At 39.5% G+C, this 25,775-nt stretch overlaps 1 protein-coding gene across 3 annotated transcripts in view; it reads left to right on the forward strand.

Moving 5' to 3' along the window:
* The window catches only part of RFTN1 (raftlin, lipid raft linker 1), a 95,974-nt gene that overhangs the window by 16,486 nt on the left and 53,713 nt on the right, over nucleotides 1-25,775 (forward strand). For all 3 annotated transcript variants that reach the window (XM_030009956.2, XM_030009960.2, XM_030009959.2), the window contains exon 3: nucleotides 22,391-22,577. In XM_030009956.2, coding sequence (XP_029865816.1) covers nucleotides 22,391-22,577 — 187 coding nt within the window. The remainder of the gene's footprint in view (nucleotides 1-22,390; nucleotides 22,578-25,775) is intronic.

Raw genomic sequence — 25,775 nt, forward strand, 5'->3', positions numbered from 1 at the left:
TACAAGCGCATATGGTTTTTATCCTTGCGGTCAAGAATTTGTCTCTTTAGCAAAAAAATTCAAAATGAAGAAAATTATTTAAAAATTAAAGTTATTAGTTACATTCCAGCATTTCCACTGTATTTTTTAATTGAGTATTGTAAGTGTTGCTGTTTAAGGACAATGTATTTTACCAGGACAATACTCCTAATATAACAATTTTACTACACACATAAAACCTTCTGATTTGAGGCATTTTTTATATGTATGTGTATGTATATTTATATGTATGCATATATATATATATAAAATTTGAAAGTGTATCTATCTTTCAAGTTCTGACAAGCTTCTGGATACTATATGATAATGTTTTGGAACCAGTTATGCTGCTCAAAAAACATTTATTGCAGTCTTATTAAAACTGCTATGACTGGGCTTTTGATTAATTTTTATTGCTTTTTTTCTAATACAAGACACAAATAATGTGTTAATGAACCTTTATAAAAGACATAGTTATTATATTACAATCAATAGTTAAAGAAGCATTTCAGTATGGACATATTCTTAATTTGGGATTAAATTTCCATTGTGTATAGCCTTAAATTAATAAAAACCCCTCAGTTTTCCCCTCAGAGTGGGGGAAAGAGGAAGTCTAATTGGAACTTGGAAGTGTCATGCACTGGAAAGTGTGCAAGTTGAGGGTAGAGAAGGCATTTCTCCTATAGAATATGTATGCATTTTTTACCAGGAAATTCTGTTTGCTACAGAACGTAATACTTGTTGTTGACTTTGGTGCTTACCGTCTCTTCCTATTGGTAATTTGTATATTACATTAAGCAGTTACTTGTGCCTGGCTTCTGCTTTCTGTTTCTCTTCACCATTCGCTAAAAGAAAAAAACCCCAAACATCGAAACCAAACACCCCCCCCCCTCCTTCTCTGAGCAAGTGGCTGTACATCTGAAAAAAGAACAAACCCTGCAACCCTGCATTTGCAGGTGTTATTATTTGATTTAAGACTAGTAAAAGCAATTGTTTCCCCATTGGTGAAGTTATTTAATTTCCTGTTTTCATTTCTGTAAGCAATAGAACATAAATGAAGTTAGCATTCGAGTTTTGTACTTGAAGTTGACCAGATCTGTTACCACCATTTTGTCCTCAGGAGTGATGAAATAAAATTAGCACGGTCAAATATTGTTAGGTTATTAATGTGATGTGATAGCTTGAACCAGACTGTGTATAGATGGTCTACAACAGACTAGAACATTTCTTCAGGGGAGATTAATATGTAACAGGTTCAGAGCACTGAGATGATGAGCAGAAGAGGCCAATGGATTACTTCTGTGTAGCCCAGATTCTGCTAATGCTTCCCCTTCGTTTAAGCTTTGTCCATGTGCATATCCCATTCAACTTAGTTTGATTATATGCACATGATAAAAAGAATTGAAATGAGGGGTTTGCTGGATCTGGGCTTCAGTCCTCTCCATTAATGCAAACGTGAAGAAATTAAATTTTTTGGCTTCTCTTGGTATTCTCCTTCAAGTGAATTACAGTCTGTAGTAATATGTAACCCTTCAGGTCTTGCCACTGTAAGTCGCAGCAAGATGAAATGTTCATGTGGTGGTAGTTTATAAAACTTACTTGTGTGTCTTAGGAAACTTGCAATTTGACATAGAAGGAGCATTCCATATGTTAGTAGTTTAATAAATGCAATAAATTACATCATAAATGTAATTGCTTTAAAGAATTGTTAGGAATAATTTGAACTTCTTTACCATGGTTGCCTTTTTAATAAGGATGAATAACTCAAGTAAAATCTGTTAGACATATTCTAGTTTCTAAATAGAAGCTTTGCTTTCCATAATTATTGTATCTAGTTCCTTGTTATGGTAGACTGTATGCACACATTCTTTCTTCTATATGTTTAAGCTTATCTGTATCTGTACATCAGTAATGTGTGTAATACACGTATGTATTCTGTATGCATTTATATTATTGAGAGGGGTAACTCATGAGGATATGAACATTCAGTCTTTTACATTTTGCTTTATGGCTACACTTAATTGTACTACAACAGAAAGTACAAAGAGTTTTATCTAAAGTCCTGTGATGACTCTGACAGAAATGTGAATAAGACCTGGGCAGTCCAGTGCTCTGGCGCCTAGATCATGGCCTTTAAAGCACCCTTCTCACTGAATCTAAAGCAAGAAGCTGGTTAATATTATGAATTAAATTTCCTAGCCCATATCTTAACAGTTACATACCTGCAAAAAATCTGTACCTTTCATGTACTTTCAAATGGAAAAAAAAAAATAAATGCTGGTATTGCCTGTCTTCTCAAGATCCAACTGAACTGTGGCACTGCTATGTTGTGTTAGAATGATACATTATAGGCTAGGTGAAAGCTTAGATATAATATGGTATGTGTATTAGAAGTCTCAAATATGTTAAAGAGCACACGTATTATGTGTTCTGGAACTGTATTTTCAACTTGTGGTTGAAAACATAGTATTCTTTTAGATGCTTTTATGGAATCTCAGCCCAAATACACCTAGCAATGTTATAGCCACTTTTTCTACATGGATTTTGCATATGTAGTTGGGCAATGGGTGTGTGCCAATGAAAAATGAACTAGGGAGGGAAGGAACATCTGCAGGATGTTTTCTATTTATGCATGTTCCACACTGTGAAAAAATACAGGTGCTGCAATAGTCATGTTTGTGCTAACTTTCCTAGTCTGTACCCATTCTTAGACTGAAGAATGGGTAGCTGTAATACTCCATTCTTAGCATGCAGTCATTGATTATATCTACTGTGTTAGCTGAAGATTCTTATTAATGTAGTTATTGAATTCTTGCAAGAGATGCATACCGTACATCACACATACATGAATGTTGTAATTCACTCGCATCATGGAAAAATAGTTACAGATCTGTCTAAAAAGAGCTCTGAACTTCCAAGAAACTTTTTCTTTCTATCAGCAACTCAGGAATTGCACGTGATCTTTCTGAGTGGCCCTGTCTTTTCCTTTGCCTCTGGCTTTGCACATTTTTCCAATCTGTATGTGGTTTTCATCCTCCTGATGCTGTTCAAGAGCCAAGGAGCTGGACTTGGCAGTCTGCAAGGCTGGTAGACAGGCATTTCTGAGGGAATGGTGAAATTCTTTGAGCCACAGGGGCCCAATCCTGTTTTCTCAGAAACAAAACTTCCCCTGTGCTTAACTGGAACTGGAGATCACACAGTGGCTTGTAACTTTGAATAATAAATGCCTCATGGTTTTATTATGGGAGTTATCTCTGTAGTAATCTGCTTAGTCTTTTTATGACTTGTTTCTGCAAATTCCTTAACATCAGCCAGATAAAAGATGATATACAAAGTCTATGCAATATTTTAATGGAGTTCTTAATCATTTATACATAAGTGGTGATGTTTGGCTAAAATCTCATGCAAATGAAAGGTTTAGAAATGGTTAATCCTGAGTGGAGGATAGCCCCTTTGAGAGACAACAGGAATTGTTGGTGTGAGCTGCTCTTGACTGTGAGAAGTCACTTTTCTTAATCATACTGAAAAGAAAACGCTGAGTAGATGTACCTTGATTGTGTGGGATTTTTTCTGTTTGCATTTCTTTTTCTATCTTCCTACATGAAGAATAAAGAGTCTCTATTGTGATGCAAACAGCGTGGACATTTAGCTATTTCACATAACCTATAGCAGTGTCTTGATGGGTCAGACCCAAGGGTCTGTGTAGCTCAGCACTGGCTGGTATCAGGCTGCGCTTATCTTAAGCCAGTAGTGGGGTGCAAGAGGAGTAGACAGTCAGGTTGGAGCAGTTGCTTCTGGTGAGTTTACACTGCATTAAATGCATTTTGAGGGTTTTACTTTGGACGCAAAATTCGTGTCCTCCTGTGTACTGAACATCCCACTGCATTTGTTTCAAAGCAGCCTGCAGGAAAGATATCTGAAAAGTATTTGCTTTTTGGCTTGCAAGCCCTTCTGGGGGCCGCTCTAGGAGGTGCCATTTTGTCCCAATGTCTGTCTCATGCAGATGACTGTAGCTTGTCATTGCCTTTGCCAGTGACACTTGTAAAGAGATTTCACATACAGAAACAAGTCTAATTTCTGTTCTACTTCTGTTCCGGATTTGTTTTCTGTTCCTGTTTTTTCATACATGCTACCATCGTACCTACTGCCTCACAACTTCTCCTGACTTTTTTGCCACTGGCAAAAACCACGAGCGTCCTCCTGCAGCTGTGGCAGCTACTGTGTTGAGCACGCTCCAGACGAGCTGACTCCCTCCTGTTCCCTCCCTACTTTTGTCTGAGGAGGAAGGTGTGGACTGTGCTTTACTTCCTTGAGTTTTCACTCTTCTGTGTGCAGTGCCCTAACATCCACTGGAGGGTACTGTGGGTGTGGGACACAAGGTTGGACTGGTAGGGCTGGTGGGCATCCTCTCTGCACTGAGGATGGTGTGGTGGATTGGAACTTGCTGCTGTTACAAGCTACTGCCATGACTTTGCCATCACTGGATGAAATTTTGGGAGTCCAAACCTGCTCTCACAGGTGTAGCTGTTGCCCTATGGAGTCCCATGATTGCAGTACCTATTGGTCAGTGGCTAACTGGTTTGGGGAGGGAGGGCAAATTTGCAGTGGGTAAAGTCATGATTGAGGTCTGCAATGCCACCCTCCAAACACTGTTCCAAACACTGCCCTTGCAGAGAGGCACAGCAAAGCTGAGTGTCTAGAAGTGAGGAGATTCACTATTTACCTGGTGGCATTTGACTATTTATCCCTTTTAGGTGGGCATAGTTACTTTGTCTCTTCCCTGTCTCTCGATGCCCATTTTGACTTTATCTTCCTCTCGGCAGATGCCTTTGGCTGCTGGCTCAATGGCCCTCAGGAAGCCTAACAGACTTAGGACTGAGTTGTTCGCTAAGGAAAAGCAGAGCTAAAAAGTAGCAGCAGCACACCATGCAGGAAAAGGGAGAGGTGAGGGTAAATCTTGGGCCCTGCTCTTCCGAGAAGTGACAAAGGAGGGAGAACTGACAAAGGGAAGAGTGATAAAGTCTATCTTTCTGCTCCCCTGGCTTGGAGAGGAGAGACTTTTAAGGACAAGGAAGGGGAGTAGTACAGGCTGATTAAGTCCTGCAGTATAGAAATCAGCTCTCCCCTATTCTCAGCAATGAAACGTGCATCTCTCCCTGGGAAGCATCTGTTCCTTCCCTGCTTTCCTTTCAGCTTGCAGAGGAAACGGCCTGCCAGTCCTGTTCCTAGGCTTTTGGCTGAAGCACCCTGTTTAGAGCAGGACCGTGCCCTGTCAGCTGCTTGATAGGCTGTCAGCACTCAGCTGACATGTCAGCTCATATGAAGCTCCAAAGGGTCTTCATAGCCAGAATCCTTCAATCCTAGAAACTGCCTCCATGTTCTTTCCCACAAAAAATGCAGCAATCAAGATGTCTGTCAGCCTTGTGATGAGCTATAACATCCCTAGCCCAGGCTCCCTGCCATAGCTTTCCTGCTGCTGCACCCCAGAAAATGTGGTTGCTTTAGGCTTCTCCTCTGAAAAAGTGGAGTGGAAGGCACAGCTGCAGCTAAAGAGCAGTGGATCAGAAGAAGAGTTCAAGCAATACCTTTGCCAGCTTTATTCTCAGAGAAGACCAACATGGCCCAAAAGTTATAAGGAAGTGAAAAGCAAAGGAGGGAAAGTGGGATCTGGAACTTCTGGAGCAGGGACAAAGATAGGTAAAAAGGACGATGGGGTGGTGATATGGCCTACACCAGGAACATTCCCCAGTGGACCAACATGTCCAGAGGATTAACTGGAGGAAAAACTAGACAGCAGAACCCAGCTTGGGCATCTGGCACTGCACCTACATTCATGGGGAGAGCATGAGAGGTATGCACCCTGTCTGCAGGCTCCATGCTAAAATGGGGAATAAAAGCAAGTCTGTACCCAACATCCTTCCATTGAATAACTAACACACACATGCATGTGCAGGCACCCCCCACCCCCAACAATACAAAGTGACTCATCCATGCTGTGGGCTCTCTGCAGAGGATCACACACACAGCTGAGAGGAATTCCAGGAGCAGGACCATGTTGCTGCTGCCGCTCCCCTAAGGGAGTATGTGACCAGGTGACTTTTCATGAGTGCAGAAGGGAAGGGAAGGGGATTGCCCCGACAGTCTCTGCCACTTATTGCTATGTCTTCCAGAGAGGCAGAACCACCCTGGCCTGGACCTGTGCTGTTGTAGGTCACGGGCATGGAGACTCCAAACATTGTGTGTAGTGCCATTGTTGTGATCTCAGCTGCTGTCTTCCCCTGGGTTTGGACAGGGAAGGGGCTTCATAGCAGCATCTCTCTGTGTCTGGAAGCCTAAGAGGGCTGTGTTAGTGTGACACTTCATATGCTCTGCTTACTTTGTTGCCAGGATAGATGTGGGCACTCATGCACGATGGGAAGAGGAGAAAAGGTCTTCAGAAAGGAAGGGGCATCAACAGAAAGTAGAGCAGATAAAATAGGGAAAGGAGGAGCTGAACACACAAACTGAAAAACCTTGAGGGTGATGGGTAATAGTAAAAATGGAGGGACAGATATCATTTGACTTGTTAAGCAGGAAGAGAAGACGTGGCATTGCATGAGTTTTCAGTGTTTTGGGAGCTTTCCATTGCCAGAGGGATGCCTTTTTGTTGTGTTGATATCAATGAAGCCCGGCAGGGACTGCGGCTGTCATTCTGACAAGATTTGCTATTGAATTCTGCCTGAATAACACCCGTGGTATTGTGCACAGGCAGGCACATGGTCTTCTACTGAAGAAGACAACTTACATTTCTGGATTCAGATCCGTTTTGGGTCTTTCATGACAACTTGTTTTGTTTTTTCAATCTGAAAGTGACATGAAAAACTTCCCCTGAGTATGTTAGACTTATTTCATTACTGAACAGGGAAAGGTTACTTTAAACCTTAAATTGCTATCATTTCTAGGAATGATCAGCATTTGATTTAAATTTTGTCTGAAGAATAACCGAAGAACATTTAGGTAGTTTAAATCTATCATGTCTATTGTGCATGGAAACTGCAGGATTTCTCATTTTCTTTGCCCAGTTCTGTAAATAGGTAGAATTGTTTCTTTAGCAACAAGCGTAATTGTGACTGCAATTTAAATTAAGGTTATGAATATTGTACTCAACAAAATAATGTAGTTTGCAAACCTTAATGGTTGTGTCTCAAATGTTAACTGTTCTTCAGGTTAGTCATCCTATGGCATTTGCATGGGTTTTGTGTACGAATTTCTGACCTGCATTTTCTTTACCTTTACTTCGTATAGAGGCATTGATCCTACGTCTGTGATAGTGCATCATCTACATGAGACCTTTGTTTCTGTTTTGTTTTTCAGTGCTTGTGTGTATGTGCACACGTGATAGGTAGCCTAATAAGCGTTCTGTCTGTACAACATGTAAATGTACTGCCAAGCAAACATCTGAAATTGCGCCTGACATAATGCACCTTTTTGCATTAGGCCTCGGTTTAGTGCTGCATTGCTAGTCTTGCTTCCAGTTCCCAAGCTAGCTCCTTTGGCACTTGTTCAGGTATCCTGGCAAAACACTGGCATGTGTTGTATATTTTTGCCCTGTATCTTAAACACTAAACACAAGTCTCAGTGACTTGGTTTCATCTTATTGCAGTCATACAAATATGTGATATCCTGGACTTATGAGGAGTCCAGGTGACATAATTACTGCATGAAATTGCAGCTTGCTTTCTGTGATATAACTTGCACACCCAGCAAACTCTTGGTTTGTGTGCAGTCATGCTTTTGCAGATGATTTGTTACTTTTGACACACTGTGCTATATGATAAACTTAGGATCAGCAGCAGTGTCAGGGGGTTTCCCAGATATGAGGTGGCATATGAGAAATTTCAGCTGAGTCCGATGCTTACTCAGCTGCTGTAGCTAAGTGGTATGACTCTTACTGGTAAATAGTAACGCATGCATTGTGATAAGGTCTTGTACAGGAACGGCAAGTTTAAGGCTTTCCAGCCAATTGGTTTTTGCAAAACCTGCTTATTTCATATAAATGGAGCTGAAATCATAAAGAACTCTCAGCTTCCTTCCTTTCCTTCTCTCCCCAAATAATCATCCTCTCAACTTGAGACCTGCAGTGATTAGCTACAGATTCTTCTTGAAAGAAATAGTCCTTTCAAGGGGAAGAGAATCTCATTAAGCCTTTGCTGTGAGCTGCAGCTCTTGATCAACACACGAAAGACAAGCTTGACAGTCATCAGGTGAGTTAAGAACTGCAAAAATATTGCCTGTCTCTGTTTAACAGTCATCAGTTGAAAGAGTTCATCTCAGTCTGAGAATACAGAGGCTTTTGTGTACTATGTGGCACATAAAAAATTAAAGACACCAAGGATGTGAGAAGTCCTAAGGATGCCATGCGTTTCCAAATGAATTGATAAAAGGCCTTAAATCTGAAAGAGAATGAAGTATGAGGTTTACAAATAAATAGATGGAATTTTGAGAAAGTTAGAGATAAGCTAAGACATGGTTACTGGTGAAATGCATATAAACAGCAGTCCACTACTGTAGTTCCTCGGTTGCTAAGCCCTCTATTGGTGTTCTTTTATTTGAACAATTGTTTCCTGAATTTCTTAATAACAACTGATATAAGAATTGACAAATAGTGCCAAATTGCATGGGTTAATTCACTAGCAATTATTGTGCACATTATTAGTAAGCAAAAAAAATTAGCATCTACTTTTATCTCAAATCACAAAACAAAGGAACAAAAAGAGAGTGACAGAATAAATGGTCTTTTGTTAAGTTATTGTCTCATAAAGTTTGGAACTGTGTCAGAATCGCTTTTTTGTTTTGTTTTGTTTTTGTTGTTTATTTACTTAGGAATGCTCAGCTCAGATGCAGCATCTGTCTTTCTCTGCAGTCCTTCTTCTACCCGATTTTTCCAGCTGGGTTGAATGCCTTGATGAAGCCTTTCAAATGATCAAATAGATAAAATTGTACATATTCTGTGGGATTATTTTCATTGTTCTTCACCACATGTTCACTGAATATATGAACAAGTTTTTTTGTTTTCAGGCTGCACTCTTGCACTACTTGTCGGCTTTGTTGTTTGTTTAGTTTTTTTATTATTGTATATTTTGGGGAAAAATTGGTCTGCTCATCAACAGATACTTCCAGGGAAAACCTTGCAGAACCATTGGTGAAAACTCAGACTGTTTTATGAGTGATATTTCATTATTAGCCAGTAGTGGGTCTGACCCTTCTTGACCTAAAAGGGCTTAGAAATGATTCTCTGTTTTGCAGAATACACTTAGGAATGGAGAGAAGTGAAAGCGTCTTGAACGTGGGCTGTCATATGATTACAAGTTAGAGCCATGTGAGGGTGCTTGTGACCTCTCTTTGGGTTGCATTATTAGGAACAGTGAGAAAACAGTATTAGCCAAGGCATAGAGGCACAGTACTTTGCATGCTTTCACATGTTTGCTCCTGAGGTATTGCCTGTGCTAGCAGTGGCTGACAAGAGTAACAGTGAACAGTTCTGTTGTTGTATGTTGGCTGTGAACATGCATCGTCACAGACCAGTGTGCCAGCTATAAAGTTTATTTTCTATTCTTTGTAAAGGGAACTGAGAAATTGACCTGCTTATTTGCTTCTGTATTTTATTATTTAATCAGTAAGAATGTGCATTTATGAAACTAATTTTTTGATGTCACTAACCCGAAAGGGATCCTATCCAGGGGGTAAGGAAAGTCTTAGATCTTAAGATTGTCTGCATAATGCTTTTTAATTACCACCTTCATACCATGAAAGAATTCTGTCCCTGTTGGACAGGACATCTGTTACATCCTTATTGCATATACTTACTACTTTGGGATTAGATTATAATAACTTCATTAACTCATTCTTTGGCAGCTTTGAAGGTAAGGTGTCTCTGCTTCTTCTGCCTTTTCATTTCCAATAAATGTTTTAGATGCAGCACTTTCTCTGACGGAACTACACTGAGAAATAAAGGTAAAATGATGCCTTCTCATAAACATATGGAGAAATACTCTGCTACTCTTTGCAAACAAAATAGCAACAACAACCATTTTATTGCAAAATAATAAAAAAAATTGTTATAATTCAGCTTTGGTCATTCCATTCTAATGATGCATGAATTTGTGGCCATTTTCCCATGGCCCATATTAAACAATAGATTTGCACGCTATCAGTATTACTGTGTGGGAATTCTTCACTTGAAAACAGAAACTGGCCACATTTTTCTGAAACGAGGGAGTAGGAGTTCAAATTCTAGAGAGTGACAGGAAAATTTGCTCTAAGCAAAAAAAGCAGGGTTTTTTTGCCAAGAAAAACTTTTTTCTTTAGTAAATCCATCACCCATGCGCTAGCAGACTTGCTTAAAAAAACAAAACAGTACTTTTGGGAAGTGCTTTGTTAACTTTTAACAGCCTTTTCCACTACTCTTTGGCTTTCTATCAAGTGTTCTTGCCAAGTTGAAGTGATGTGGTGTATTTGGCAGTGACATACTTCTTTTAGGTGCCAGTGGTGAACTATTGCTTGCTAGTAGTTTTCAATATTCTGTGAAAGCCTTATTGCTGTTAAATATGCCGTTAGAGGTGTTACAGAAGGCAATATCCTATAATACCTTTTGCAGGATTTTCTTTTCAGGTCCTTATTTTTGAAGGATTTTTTTTTCAGAGGGTTTGAAGGTGGTAGTGCGTTGGGTTTTTCTGTTTTGTTTCTGAACCAGTTTCCTAGGGAAACGAGAGTTAAAAAAGGCTCACAGTCTGCCTGTCTCATTCCTCCAAATATTTATAACTGCACAATTTCAAACCAATTTTCTAGAAAATTTTAAAGACAATTGGGCTGCTCCAAATTTTGTGGAAGCTGGCAGTTGGGTAGGGGACAGAGACCTGTATTGATCAGGGAAAAAGGTGAGGAGAACCAGGCCATGCACACTCTCGGTGACAGCTCGCTGGCCAGCGAACCAGTGCATCGCTCCAACATAGCCACAGAATCGCTGTTTCTCATCAATTTGAGGAATCCAAGGGGTGGGAAGAAAAGAGAAGGGAAATTTGAGGCTAGGAGCAGTGAGGTTGGAGAACAAAAGCCTCATCAGTGGGAATTACTCTTCATTAGCTATGCTAATGGAAAAAAACTTGAGTAGGAATTTGTGTAATAGCACTATATATAGTGATATAGGTAGCAAAAAGTCAGCCAAAAGTGTTTTATCTAGTACTGAGCTTAATCAGATCTTTAACCACCTTTGTGTACCAATAGAGTCGGCAAATCCAATAACGTATTGATTGCAAAGTAGGTCCTCTTTGGTATAGCTGTAACTCTCCGTTACCTCATTTCTGAAGGATGCAATTGCCTAATTCTTTGCAAAGTAGCTGATCCATTTGGTGGTTCTAGCTTTATATCTTCCAGAATCAGTTTACATGGTCATTCTAAAAATCATAGGTGGGGTAATAAATGGCTCTTCCACACGCCAAATTAAACCATTGGGGAAATTGCTTGACAGGGATTACTGCCACCCTGTATTTTCATACATTCCCACACAAATCTTCGCACATTAAGTATGTCATCGGAGAGAGGGTTTCCTGTGATAATTTTAAACAGTGAGGATTTGGATCACAAGATCTTCCTCTTCAGGCCTGTTTTGCTGCTAATATTAGAAAAGCTTTAGTTACAACTGGGTTGCTCCCTTCGATGCGATGGGGTAGCTGAGATCTCCCAAGTACAGCTCAACAGTGGCACTGAGAGCAAAAAGTGTGAGGGTGATATGAGGTCTGGTGTGACAGTAAAATTTAAATCCTGCTTGTGTACAGACACAGACTCCTCACATGAAATGCACATACCTAACAGAGGTATTCTTACAATTTGCAGTGATGGGAATATGTTGCATTATCAATGCAGTTGAACAAAAAGTAGAAGTGTGGGGGAGGAGAGCTGAGAGGAATGGTAAATACTTCCTGGAGAATGTTCTGCATTTGGTTTTTCATTGTAGTTCTCCAGGCAGGCCTAAAGATTGGAAATGAAGACAGATCTAGTTTCCTTTTTGTTCCTTTTTAAAATTTGGAGTTTTCCTGGAAAGTTTGATGGAGTTAGGTGGATCGGTTTTGTTTCTGTTTGTAATCTAACAGCTGTTTTGTGTTCTGGGTCTTGTATAGGTGCCAATGGAAGTGTTTGTCTTAGGATTACTACAGGGTAATGTGTTTAAAAAAAATGCAAATGCATTATATCTCCCTTTCCTCTGAATTTAATTTACCTGCCCCTGAATATCTCCTCTTTATATTGAATTTCATCATGTAGCATTCTCTTACCCAACTTCCTTTTTCCAAACGTAATCAAACCTGGGGCCAAAATCTAATTGAGAATATACCTTGAAGTAACACTGCTTGCTTAGTTATACAATGCATGTTATATTTTTGGCTGCTTTAATATTTATTTAGTTTTGCCAGTAAAGCTGAAAACAATTTAACAGACATTTATGAAAAATTACAGGGTTTCCCAAATAGGGGAATTTGATTTAAAGGAGCACCAAAAGAACACTGAAAAGTTACACTTTTATCTTCCAAATGAAAAACACGCATAATTTGAAAATGTCTTCTCTTTATCTAAAAAATAAAATATTTCAAGCCAGGAAAAAGATAAAAAGATGAAAGTCACTATGATACTTTACTTATTCTAATTTAAAATATTAAGTGTTTAGTATGGACCACTGCCTTTTGAAGAAAGGGAATGTTATTGGTTGATGCAGTCAGGAAATGAGAACATTTGAAATAGGGTAATATATGGACTTTAGTGACAGGATTGGAAAAAATCCATTTCTAGCTTTTAAAAAAATCAAACAAACTTGGCACACAGTATCATCCTAAATAAGATTTTACAAGAAACACTGATAACACCTATTACAACAGAAGGGGAAAATGCATGTGAAACACTGGAGATTTAAAGTGAAAAGAAACAGAAACCTGCAGGTAACATTTGAGTACAGCCTTCAAGCATTTATAAAGCTATCTGTCCTTTTCTGTATATACAATACAAAGTGTTATGTATAAAATATATACAGGCATGACCTGCCAAGAGGATTTTGGTTTCCCTGGAGACTATCAGTTCTCTGTTGCACAGGTTGGCTTGGGGAGTAAGAGCCATCTTGATAAATCCAAACCTTTCTTCCTGAGGTTATTGGATATGTCAGTGAATTTAGATCTCTGTGTTGAAGGCTGAATTTATAAAATGCAAACGTTTAAACATTCTCTCTAATTTCCAGTTATTTCTCCTGGTGTGATATGCACTTTTGATATGCACTTACAGCAGTTATCTTGTGAATTGGGGAAAAATCCCACCTTTATTGTAATACTTCAATGGCAGTTTTATCTTCTTGTTTGTCTGAGTCGCGCCAAGTCTTTGATTTTAATCGCAGTTTTCAGTGTATCATGAAAAACGTACATGAGATCATGGTGCATGTATTCAGCCACAGTTACTACTGTTGACTTCTTTCTCCTCCCTTTTCCTTAAAAGTTTTGAAATACTCTTGACATTTTTCAGTTTGGAAACTAGGCTTGTATCAGATTTATACTTATTAACTATCTCGTGAATATAGAAAAAAAATTCCTAATATAATGCATGCAACCTACTTTGTTCATCTGTTCTTGATTAAGAATAAAAACAGTAATCTCAAGGTTGTTCTCAGTTGGTTTGGATAGAAACATGTAGATTGCTATTTCTGCTTTTTAACTCCTTGAAGAGTCAGCACGTGCAGCTTTTTATTGACAATAGGATATAGTGATTTGGAAAGCTTAGAAATGCTACAAATCCCATTTCAGAGGCGATTTTTCTCATCTAGCAAAGTATACCATAAAATGAATAAATTTGCATAATTTGGAACTTTTTAAAGGGGCCTGCACAGGTAAACTGGAGGACTTTGGCAAATCAGAAAGAGACCTGACAGGACGGTTCTTCATTTAGCAGTGAGAGTTCAGCTTGCAGAAACTATCTGCTTGGAGCGGCACTGGTTTGTTTGTGTATCCTAATTGTTGTGAGTGCGTGCCTTCTGTCACTGCAGTTATGCCTTCCAACAAGAAATCAGAATTCCAGTCATACAGGTAATTCAAAAGTTTCAACAGGAATGGAAATTCACAGAACCACTGAAAATATGCTGCTTGTTTAACCACTTTGATCACATAAAACATTAATGCATTACTTTTATTTAACCTTCTGAACGTTATCCAAATGAAAAACTTTGTTGCGTTTGACATGTTCCTACGAAATATTTTAATGTAGGTGAGACTGCATCTTCTGATGGTAAACTTTCTAGTTAAATTTTTTGACTGGCCCTAATGCAAAGGCAATGTTTTGCTCTACTAGAACTTAGTCCGCTGTAGATTTGATTTCTTCAAATTAAATTAAAGTTGCTGGAAAGGAATTAATATTAAATTAAGAAACAGCAATCTTCATACTAAATACAGGAAGTGTGCTTACTTCGGTATTCTACAAAATGATCAGAACTGTTATAAACAATCATAAACATGCTCAGGAAGTGCCCTGTGTGAAAGCATGGCAAATTTTGTGGACTTGGGCCAGATTTATGCGTTTGTTCACACACGTGCTCGGTGATATACTTTCTTCCCACATTATTGTCTCCATTTTTTGTTGCTATTTAGTTTCCTGCCAGCAGACATGCAATTACAACCACCTTGGTGGGATGTGTGAGGCACAACAGAGCAAGCTAATGCCATTTTCCACGAGGTCGTCACTAAAGGCAGGAGGTAAATAGCCAGTTCTATTATAAAGCCCTGCAGGATGTCAGTGGATGGTGTTAGGGTAATGACTGTATTACCATATGACCATAATTTTGCTTGTACCTTGTTTTCATCTTACATGCTCATTGCTAGATCTGTTAAGGACTGTAGACGCTAACACCTGGCCACTATTCATATTCTTTCAGGTGGTCTTCTACATGCTCTGCAGAGTGCAGGAGGGACATCTGGGTGCTTTAGAAAGACAGCAGCAAAAAATTCATGCTGGGTAGGGAGCTGTGTGGAAGTAGCAAGTAGGAGTGACAAAGCGCGTAGCGTGCCTGAATGTTTGCTCCTTTCTAGCTCACAGGCATAACCCTGCGCAGGGGCGACTGCCTGCCTTTGAGCCAGCAGTGGGGAGAGGGAGAGCTGTGCTGCGGTTGCCCTTGCGGCCCTTCTGTCAGCCATCTCCCTCTTCTGAGGAGGGCTCCATAAGCCCTGAGCTCCCCTGGGGAGGAGATGCGAGGACATCATCCTTTCCGTGAGTCACCTGGAGCAGCTGTAGCTTTGCAGAAGGGCCTGCAAGGTTTGCGGTGCTGGAAGGAGGAGGCACGAGGAGGAGCACGAGTAGCTTACTGGCTCTGGGTACCTCAAATGGGAATGGCTCACAGGAACAACCATGGTCTGGGGAATGGCCTCATCCTGCACTTTGGAAAAGAAAACAGTTACAGTTGTATTTCTTGAAGAGTCTGAGCCTGCTGATGTGTGTTAAGCCTGATCAAATGACGTAGTGGGATTGAGTGCACCCTCAGCAAGTTTGCAGACAACACCAAGCTGAGTGGTGCGGTTGACGTGCCTGAGGGATGGGATACCATCCAGAAGGACATGGACAAGATCAAGAAGTGGGGCCATGTGAACCTCATGAGGTTCAACAAGGCCAAGTGTGAGGTCCTGCACCTGGGTCAGGGCAACCCCCAGTATCAATACAGGCTGGGGGATGAAGGGATTGAGAGCAGCCCTGCCGAGAAGGACTTGGGGGTACTGGTGGATGAAAAGCTGGACATGAGCCGGCAATGTTCACTCACGAGCCCAGAAGGCCAACCATATCCTGGGCTGCATCAAAAGCAGTGTGGCCAGCAGGTCGAGGGAGGTGGTCCTGTCCCTCTGCTCCGCTCTGGTGAGACCCCACCTGCAGTACTGCGTCCAGCTCTGGAGCCCTCAGCACAGGAAAGACATGGACCTGTTGGAGTAGGTCTAGAGGAGGGCCACAAAAATGATGAGAGGGATGGAACACCTCTCCTATGAGGAAAGGCTGAGAGAGCTGGGGTTGTTCAGCCTGGAGAAAAGAGGGCTCTGGGGAGACCTTATTGTGGCCTTTCAGGATTTAAAGGGGGCTTATAAGAAAGACAGGGACAAACTTTTTAGCAGGGCCTGTAGCAATAGGACAAGGGGTAATGGTTTTAAACTAAAAGAGGGTAGATTTAGACTAGATGTAAGGAAGAAATTTTTTGTAATGAGGGTGGTGAAACAGTGGAACAGGTTGACCAGAGAGGTGGTGGATGCCCCATCCCGGAAACATTCAAGGTCAGGTTGGACGGGGCTCTGAGCAACCTGATCTAGTTGAAGGTGTCCCTGCTTACTGCAGGGGGGTTGGACTAGATGACCTTTAAAGGTCCCTTCCAGCCCAAACTATTCTATGATTCTATGAAATAGTGTTGTGTTTGCAGCTACCAGGGAACTGAGTTGCTGCATCACTTAATAGTGTGGGTCTGTTGGTTTGCCAGTCTTCCTTTTTTTTGTTTCAGACCCCATTATACACCACATTTTGGGTGTGTATTGGTGCAAAGTGCTTTCTTCTGTACCCAGTATAGACAGAGAGTGTGTACGATCTATGTACACACCAATTTGATCTTTGGTTTAATGCAAAAGGCTTTGAACATTACTTTGAAAATGCAGGTGAATGTGAAAACTCTAAAAGGAAATGGACACTAGTTAAAAGGAGTCCAATATTTTTGTGGAACATTTTCCTGTGTAATGTGAACTGCCATTAAGGCCTCCATCAGTCTTTAACAGCTGTGACTGGAGTAGAGCATAAAAGCTTAATCAGGAAAATGTGTTAAAATGAAGACTGAAAAATACCAACATTTAATTTGTTTTGTTGGAGTAAGCAAACACCTAACACAGGATAATAGAAATTGAGAGTAGAAATTTAGAGTAGAACTTGCTTGTCCTTTTAAATAAACTGTTAAGGATAAGCACCGAGAAACTAAGACCTAAATTTGACCCTGAATTTGACCATTTCAGTAAAGAAAAATTAAATAAGTGCCATTTTGGCATTTAACATTTTATTTTTCCTGGAGCATAGCTATCATTCAAGTAGAAAGAAATTAAAAAACAATAAAGTTTGTTTTAGCTTTGTCATAAACATAACTAGCAGGAACTAAAAAGTGCTGCTTATCAAATAGAATAGAGTTAAAAGCATCTGATTCTGTTGAGTATATATATTATATAAAGATGTAGTGTAGTTGATGATTGTCGTTATTAAGCACGGGCTAATAGGTGAATCCATTCTTCATTTTATAAAGCATAATATACCTTTCTTATTTGAAAGTGTTGGATTATAGGATCTCAAAGGTACTCAAATCTATTGTTTTAATATAGAAAAATTAGCCTACTTGTAGGCAGTTGCTGTAACTGTCTTTTCTCTTAATATTTGATCAGGATACATCTACCTCTTTAGCATGGACCATAGCGCAATTGTCAGAGGTCATATGAGATGCTTTGGTTTCAAGCTGATCAGTGGTTCCTTGATCTCTGTGGTAGCAGCCCTGGATGATCCATTGGGCAGGAAAGAGGAGCTCCTTAACACAGAAGGAGGAATCAGTTCTCCTCAGTACCTGTGTCCCCAACCATATTTCTTACCTTGCTCTCATTCCCTCAGGATTCCTGTGGCAGACTGCACCACCTTCATCTGTTTCCCATAAATTGTTTTTTGGAGCTGCAGAGGTGACTCCTTTCAAATATACATGACTCAACCTGTAGATTTTTATGTCAACTCAATCTTTTATTGATTTTTCTGTGGCAAGATGGGGACAGTGTGAGTGTTTGGTCAGGTTTTTCCATTAGCAGCAAAGAATACACAAGGCCCTAGACCCAGGAAAGTCACCTTATGGGTATCAGTTGTGTAACACAAACTGTCTTTTCTTGTTGAAGGATCTCTAAGCTGTAGTTTTCTGTATGTATCTGAGCATTACTGGAGGTGTTTTCAGCTTCAATTATCAGTTAGGCAACAAACTAATTGCCTGGTAATCGGTTCCAAAAGCAGCCAGAGCTTCTATTTCCACTTTCAGCCTTAGCAAAATTGAAAAACACAGCATCTGTCATTTACAAGTTTCATACACACTCGTCTAGATGTAGACAGAATAAACAAAGGAATCTTCTGAGGTCAAGTTGTGAAGTGCAACAATAAATAAGGAAACATGGAGTAGAATATAAAACTTAGAGCTAACTGCATTTCAAGAGCAACATGGAGGCTGCTAAAAGAATTCAGCTTTATCTTTTGGCAAAATAGAGGCCTATAATAAACACTGGAATTACACAATATTTTATTTGGTTTTTCATTTGCTCTTTTACCTTAGACAAGTCCCTGTTGTACACAATTTTGGTTTTCCTTTTTCTTTTGGAAGTGGCATGATTAGAATGCTCTTTAACAACTAAACCAAAAAGTTTTAATGGATTTTATTCTGTAAGGTTTTCTGAAAAGGTTAGCATTTTTCTAAGGTAAAGTAAGGAAAGGCTAGATCGACAGCTGGTTTCATGAATTAGGTGTTTTCAAGTAGGTTGAACCTACAGGTATGCACCTTAGAGGAATTAGCTGAAGAAATAATTGAAATCTTATTTAAATTTGAAGACTGTTGAAGGATGCATGTGACTCTTCAGGAAAATGTGATGTCCTTTTTCAACCTACTTTTAAAGTGAACTGTATGATTGTTAGCCTAACTTAATGCCCGGAAAGATACTGGAACAAATAACTTATAAAATATCCAGAGGATGATGAGTAGCAGGGATTTCTGGGGAGGAATCTGCATCACACAAACCAGTCTGTCTGTGGGAGGGTAATAAGAATGCACAGCACAGGTCTGTAGACCCAGGAAACTCGTGGAGACCTTGTGGGCATCAGCTGTGTAACAGGAACTGGTTTTTCTTTTTGAAGGATCTCTAGTCCAAGGAGAAATTAGCAGTAGTTCATCATCAGACTGCAAACATGTATTAACCGTAAGACTTAAAATGCTTCTGTCCAGAGCCTGTTAAAATTCACCATTTTCATTAACTATTCCAGCAATAGACTGCTGAGTATGTTTATTGAGGTTTACAGATCTGAGAAGTGCCGTTTGCGCTATGGAGGTCAGAATCCAGAATAGCTCTTGAAAACTTAAAGAAAAACATTCTAGAATTCACTAAGGGCAGGGTCATTTGGCCACTGTTAGTTGTGGGGAAAAGAATTTCCTTTTTTGTTCCCCAAATGATCTAAACTGACTGTCGTGGTTTAACCCCAGCCAGCAACTAAGCACCATGCAGCTGCTCACTCACTCCCCCCCCACCCAGTGGGATGGGGGAGAGAACTGGAAAAAAAAAAAGTAAAACTCGTGGGTTGAGATAAGAACAGTTCAATAGAACAGAAAAGAAGAAACTAATAATGATAATAATAACAATAATAAAATGACAATAATAAAAATAAAAGGATTGGAATATACAAATGGTGCACAGTGCAATTGCTCACCACCCGCTGACCGACACCCAGCTAGTCCTCGAGCAGCAATTCCCCCCAGCCCCACTCCCCCCAGTTTATATACTGGGCATGATGCCACATGGTATGGAATACCCCTTTGGCCAGTTTGGGTCAGCTGCCCTGGCTGTGTCCACTCACAACTTCTTGAGCTCCTCCAGCCTTCTTGTTGGCTGGGCATGAGAAGCTGAAAAATCCTTGACTTAGTCTAAACACTACTCAGCAACAGCTGAAAATATCAGTGTCTTATCAACATTCTTCTCATACTGAATCCAAAACATAACACTATACCAGTTACTAGGAAGACAATTAACTCTATCCCAGCTGAAACCAGGACACTGACATGGGATGCATTATAAGCGTGAAAGAGCTTTTCCATTCTGCAAAGCAGTGATGAGGCTTGCGCTGGATCACTGTGGTGAGGCTTAGGTACTATACTTGAAGAAAGATGTGGAGCAATTGAAGATAATCAGGAGAGAACCATCAAAAATTATTTAGAAATCTAGAAAACACAAGGGAACAGGAAACACTGAAAGAACTAAGTTTATACAGTCTAAAGAAGGTAAGATAAAGGCGTGACAGGTATTAGGAATTGTAAAATGCTGATGCAGGAAAGAAATATTCTAGTGAGGAGGCAGCAGTCTTGAATTTCAGAGAGGGAAATTTAGACCAGGTGCTAGGAAAAGGTTTTGAAAGGTAAGAATAGAGAAGTACTGATACATGACTTAGGGGGTCTTGTGAAATCTCCAATACTAAAGGTTTTTAAAAATAGATGAGAAATACTGTGAGAAATAGCTAAACTAGAACTGATCCTGCTTCTAGGTAATAGGGTAGACTAGCTGGATGATCCCTCCCAGCTCTGTTTTCTATTACCTTTCTTTTTTAGCCATCAAGTGTACAACCCAAGGCTCCAGTTACATGTGTTTTCACACTTTCCCCTCATGTTTAGCTTTTAGGAGGAAGGAATCACTCTCCCATGTTAATGACTAGACTTTCTACTAGTTTTACTAGGGCATCCTTGGAAGGATCCATATACTAGGTACATATGCAAGGCAAGCATCAGTATTCATAGATGATTGTTAAAAACTGGAGCACCATTGCCAGAATTAACATTACTGAATAGTGTTTAGTCATTCCATTGTATTCAAGTAAACCCCTCATTTAGAATGGTATTTCGGTTTTCATATTCTTTTAATTAATTAAATTATTTGCAGCGTAGTCTAAAATTTTTTGAGTGTCTGAGCCACAAGAGGGAAAAAGTAGTTCTAAAATCTGGGTTTCCCCATTTTGATCCCCAGTAGGGTCCAGTAAGTAACAGTCGGTTTTATTATTTATTATGCATTATTCATTGTGCCATCTCTTTTTATGACTCTGAAGTGATTTGTATGCTGTTGTAGAAGGTAGAGCCTTATTGTCTGTCAATGTACACGTTCCTTGGATTTCTCATTTTATTTGCAAAAATAATAAAAATTCTGCATCTTACAGTTCTTGGTCAAAAAGTTCCATTATCCTCTTCTGGAACATGGTCTTATATGAAGAAAAAGCATACCAAGCACAGCTATTCTATTATTATTATTTAAATTATTCCTCTGTATTATTGGTTTTGAATATTTATTAGTTTTTTGATAACCTCTTTCATTATTCATAAAGGGTAGCCACACAGTTTGATGAAAAAAGCAGTGCAATGAAACCTTATTTTGCATAGCTGGTGTCTTTCATACAAACTGTTCTCCAGTGCTTTTTTTTAAAGAAGGACCACAAGGTGCTGTGAACCTCTGCCGTGTTTCTTACAACATCCCGTCCCTATTGGTTTTAGTGGGAGGGGGAACCATCTAGCACTTCACCACCCTATACACTCTGGCATAGTTAGGGATGAAATAATAAATATCCCCCAAGAGAGATGGAAATGAAGAGGCAAAGGTCAGGAAAGAAAGATGTCTTTTCACATAAGATATGAAAAACATATGAAAAATTACTGACAGAGAGAGAAAGAGAATGGAATGTTGTTTTAGGTGATTTATGGGATTTTCTTTTGGAGCCCACAAGACTCCAAGGAAATAAGGACGATTGCTGTACTGACTGCAGTATCTGTGTGTATGTTGAGTGTCTGACAGGAGTCAGCATCAAATGCTTCACAGGAAGGCATAAAACCCCACAGTAAGCAGATTGGGGAAGGATTATTTTTATGTACTAGGTCTCATCCTCATCTCTAATGTGTATAGGTTTGCTTAAACCATGATGTATAAGGTTTAGTATCTATTCTAAAAGGTTTCTCAATACTACAGGTATGCATTGCTCTTCTTAGCGTTCTTGTTATCAGTATACCTACAAAGTACTCTTTAGACATATTGGTAGATATTTCGTCTCAACAGTGTTTTGCATCAGTGATCTCTTAGTCTGATAATCCAGCTTTTGTGTAGATGGATGCTTCTGTTTATTGCTTTTGAATTTGACATGTTCTGCCTTCATTGACTATCCCCTTTCTCGTTTTATGTTTTTGACTCATGTCTCTCTCTCCTCAACTTGCATTACTGTGACAACTACTAAAACTTAGAATATCTTTTGACCAACTACCTTGTTTTTATTAAATCCTCCACTTCATCTCTGCCAGACTATGTAGTGATTTGGCATTTTAATGTGTCTGACTTCTTGTTTAATTGCACCAGTCTCTTATGTGATACAAGTCTTTTGCCTAGACAGCCTGCTTAAAAGCTGAAATACAAAATGGGCTTCAGGAAAGGTCACTTTTTGTGTTAATACTGTAGATCAGTGTGAAGCTTGCTTGACTCTGAAGAGACTGGATTTTAAAAAACATGATAGTCCGGTGTAAGATTATTGACCAATTTCTTTTTGTTTCCAGCTGAGTTGCCAGGATCATCTGCAATCAAGCTCTCCTCCTTGCGTGATCTTCCAGCTCAGCTGCAAGAATTGTACCAGCAGGGCTTCGTCTTGGCTGCTGTCCACCCTTTCGTGCAACCAACTGATGAAAAAGAGAAAACTCCCCAGGAACAAATCTTCAGGGCTGTGCTTATCAAGAAAACAGAAAGGTAAAGCACTTCCAGTGAACTGGGATAAAAATAGACAATGTGATTTCCTGCTGAGTTTTGACCTACATCAGGAAATTATAGCGGAGTTTACTGTGCAAGACTTGATTTTTTTTTTTTTTTTTTTTTTTTCTGGTGGGCTTGAATAGGCTTAACATGTTCTTCATGTTTACAATTCATCTGCAGTTTGGCAGACAACTCGGAGAGTAACAAGTTGAAATATGCTCTGTATTTTGGGATGTGTTGTCATGAGAGGCAAACAAACAAGCCCTATGCCTGACAATTTGTGAGGATGGTCCTGTTGGTACCCTTTAAGAATTTATTAGATTAAATTAAGACAGAAGAAATGTTTGCTTAGAAAAGGCATTACTTTGTGTTTAGACTGTTACAGTTAATGCAATTAATTTGAGAACTGCAGTACTAACGCATACTTCTTAAATTTATGTGTAGACTTTAGGCCCTTCTTTCCTCTAAACAGTACAAGTTCTTTTAATTTTTCAGTCAGTGCAAACTCCTTAAATAAAAAGACGGCTCTCCTGCTTTGTTCAGTCTCTTAAAACATATTAAGAATATTTTAAATAATCAAAGTCTGAAGATGAATAAACAAACAGGAATGCTGTTCTTTTATGTTTTAATCTGATTTTAAAAAAATCAATAAATGTGCTGCTAAATAGCCCAGAAGAAAATTAAAATATTAATATTTATAAACATACATTTATGATTTTTAGGTAATTATTTAAAAAATAATTTAATGTTATCTGACCACCCACAACTCTGCAGCTACCTATGTTTGTTGCAGCCATTCCATACAGTTTTCCTACGTTAGTTGCATTCCCCCGTCCACCTCTTCTTATAGTGACCTGCATTGAAGGCTGGGGGATAATTAAACCTCCATTTGTCAATCCTAGTCCTTCTCTTCATGCTGATGCTTGAAGGAAAGGAGGTAACTGTTTTAGACACCTCTTTAAAACTAAAGTAAAACCACCTGGTAATCAATCGGTAGCAATTATGGACAGGGTCGAAGTTCAGTCTGTGACCTAAGGAAAAAGTTTTGCATTTCATTAGCAAATCTATGTAGGCATTAGATGTTGCAGGCAGTTTTAGCTTCTAAAATAACTCTCAATTTATCTTGACTTGATTTTAGTTTTATTAATACAGAACTTCATGCTGGCTTGCCTGATACTATTGTTTAAAGAGTTTCCGGTTTTATGGTGAAAACATAAAATGTTTGGCTGAACAGTGGACTTCTTGAGTAATATTGGGCTGAGCTTGCCTGGTTTTGGGGCCTTGCTTTCCCTGCCTACAAAATACCCTGCTGCAAATAATGAAAGTATTTACAGGCATGAGTTTGCAATGTTAAGTAAGCGCTTAAGCGCTTCTGCAGGATTGGGGTCCAAGGGTTCAGCATCTTCCAGGACTGAGCTGTGAAGACGCGTCACGGAAAAACAGCATCCTTCTCAGCAGAGCGATATGGTCTTCAAGCCAGAGTGCTCAGTGTGTCGCTGCTGTCTCGTAACGTATCCAGTAGTTTACATCTGTGCAGAATGATTGTGAAAGAGGACAAAATCTTAATTGCCTACTCACTCACTTGGGTGCCAGTGTTTCACATGCTTTAGACAGCTGTAAATGACTGTACAAAATTGAAGACAGTAGAGAGCCTTGAACCAATTATATTTCCTCTTATGTTCACACTCCATTTCTTTGCATTCCCTTATCTGTCATTTCTGACTGCCTAGGGAAGCGGAAGAGACTTGGTGCAGTGGGAAAAAACAGGCAAGTACTAGAAAGGGAAATGACATCAGTTTGGTGTTTCATGTAGTTTAAATGTTCCCAAGTTTGGCTGAGAGTACGTGAGAAGCTGCTTCCATAGTGTGTGGGTGCAACGAATGTTTGCATTGCCAAGTGCAATGAAGAGAGGTGGGTGTTGCACAGATTTCAGATGATTATGGCCTGCATAGAGGCCAGCTGTATTTGAACCATGAGTTTATCCCATTCCACCAACAGCTGGGGAGAAAAAATACATGACAGTAGGGGAAAAAAAGGACATACTGTTCATTTTTTTAATTAACCTTTCTCATTATGCTGCTGATAAAGAATAAATGATACTTTTTTCACTGAGGACTATCAGGTCTCTGGCATCTGTAGGCTGTCTCTGTATAAAGCAGTTGAACTCTTGGGTATAAGTTAAGGTCTGCTTAGGCTATTTGTTGATCAGATGAGCGTTTATTTCTGTCATAAGATTTTAGGAGTATAAGTAGTCCAGCTACAGTTGTAGGATCACTAGTAACATCATTTATGCTCTAAGTACAAAGTGGTCTCCTGCTGTTTTCTGTAACGGTGGTGCCAGGCGTTCATGGGGAGCCAAGGAGTCATAAAAAGCTCTGTACCTTGATGTGGGGCCCACCCTTGGGCTTCCTGGGCACTTTCTGCAAAACACCTGAGGCTGTAGCTCCTTTCTTACTGCAGGTGTTTCACCACGGATGGTTTCAATGCTATGTGCTTCATCTGACAGTTATCTGGCAGATACCAGGTGCGGTTTTTCACCTTGCTGTTTTTGTTGCCTGAATGGAACAGAAATGAAATTGTTGTATTAGTGCCTTTTTGGTAATGTCAATTCTGTGTATACAGAGACAGAACTGAACACCTGAATTAGTCTTTAATCAGTGTTGCACTTTTATATTTCAGTTTTATGTTTTAAAATGAATACTGTTGACTCACATTTTGAGGGCTTAATTTTGTAGCACTGCCAGTCCAAAGGTAGGAAGAGGCTATACTAGCTGCAGCAGATGATGTATGTCAGGAACTACATGCTGCTGCTATCGCTGAGATTTGCAGTGCCTTAATTTGTTCAAGAATAAAATGGAAAAGGTAGTGCTTAGACATGATATGCATTAAAACTCATGGAAAAAGTACCTGTTAGTGTTATTCCTCCTATTTTGCCATTGTCCTGGAGTTTTAAAATACTCAGTGTGAATTTGCAATGTCATTGTACATTTAAGGTGAGTTTTAAGGTCACTATGATAGTTTTGTGTTTAATCTGTACTGGTATCTCTGTGGCTTCGTTATCTTAGCTATCTAATCATTTCTGGTAAATACGGAAGTAGGAGTCATTGCTGCTCCGGGACATTTGAGGAAACACATTCCTAACATATATGGAAGCTGTAAATGTTGAAAAGCAAGGTTTGTCCCTTGAAAATGTTA

This window comes from Aquila chrysaetos, chromosome 3 (genome assembly GCF_900496995.4).
Source record: "Aquila chrysaetos chrysaetos chromosome 3, bAquChr1.4, whole genome shotgun sequence".
Taxonomy (NCBI): Eukaryota; Metazoa; Chordata; class Aves; order Accipitriformes; family Accipitridae; genus Aquila; species Aquila chrysaetos.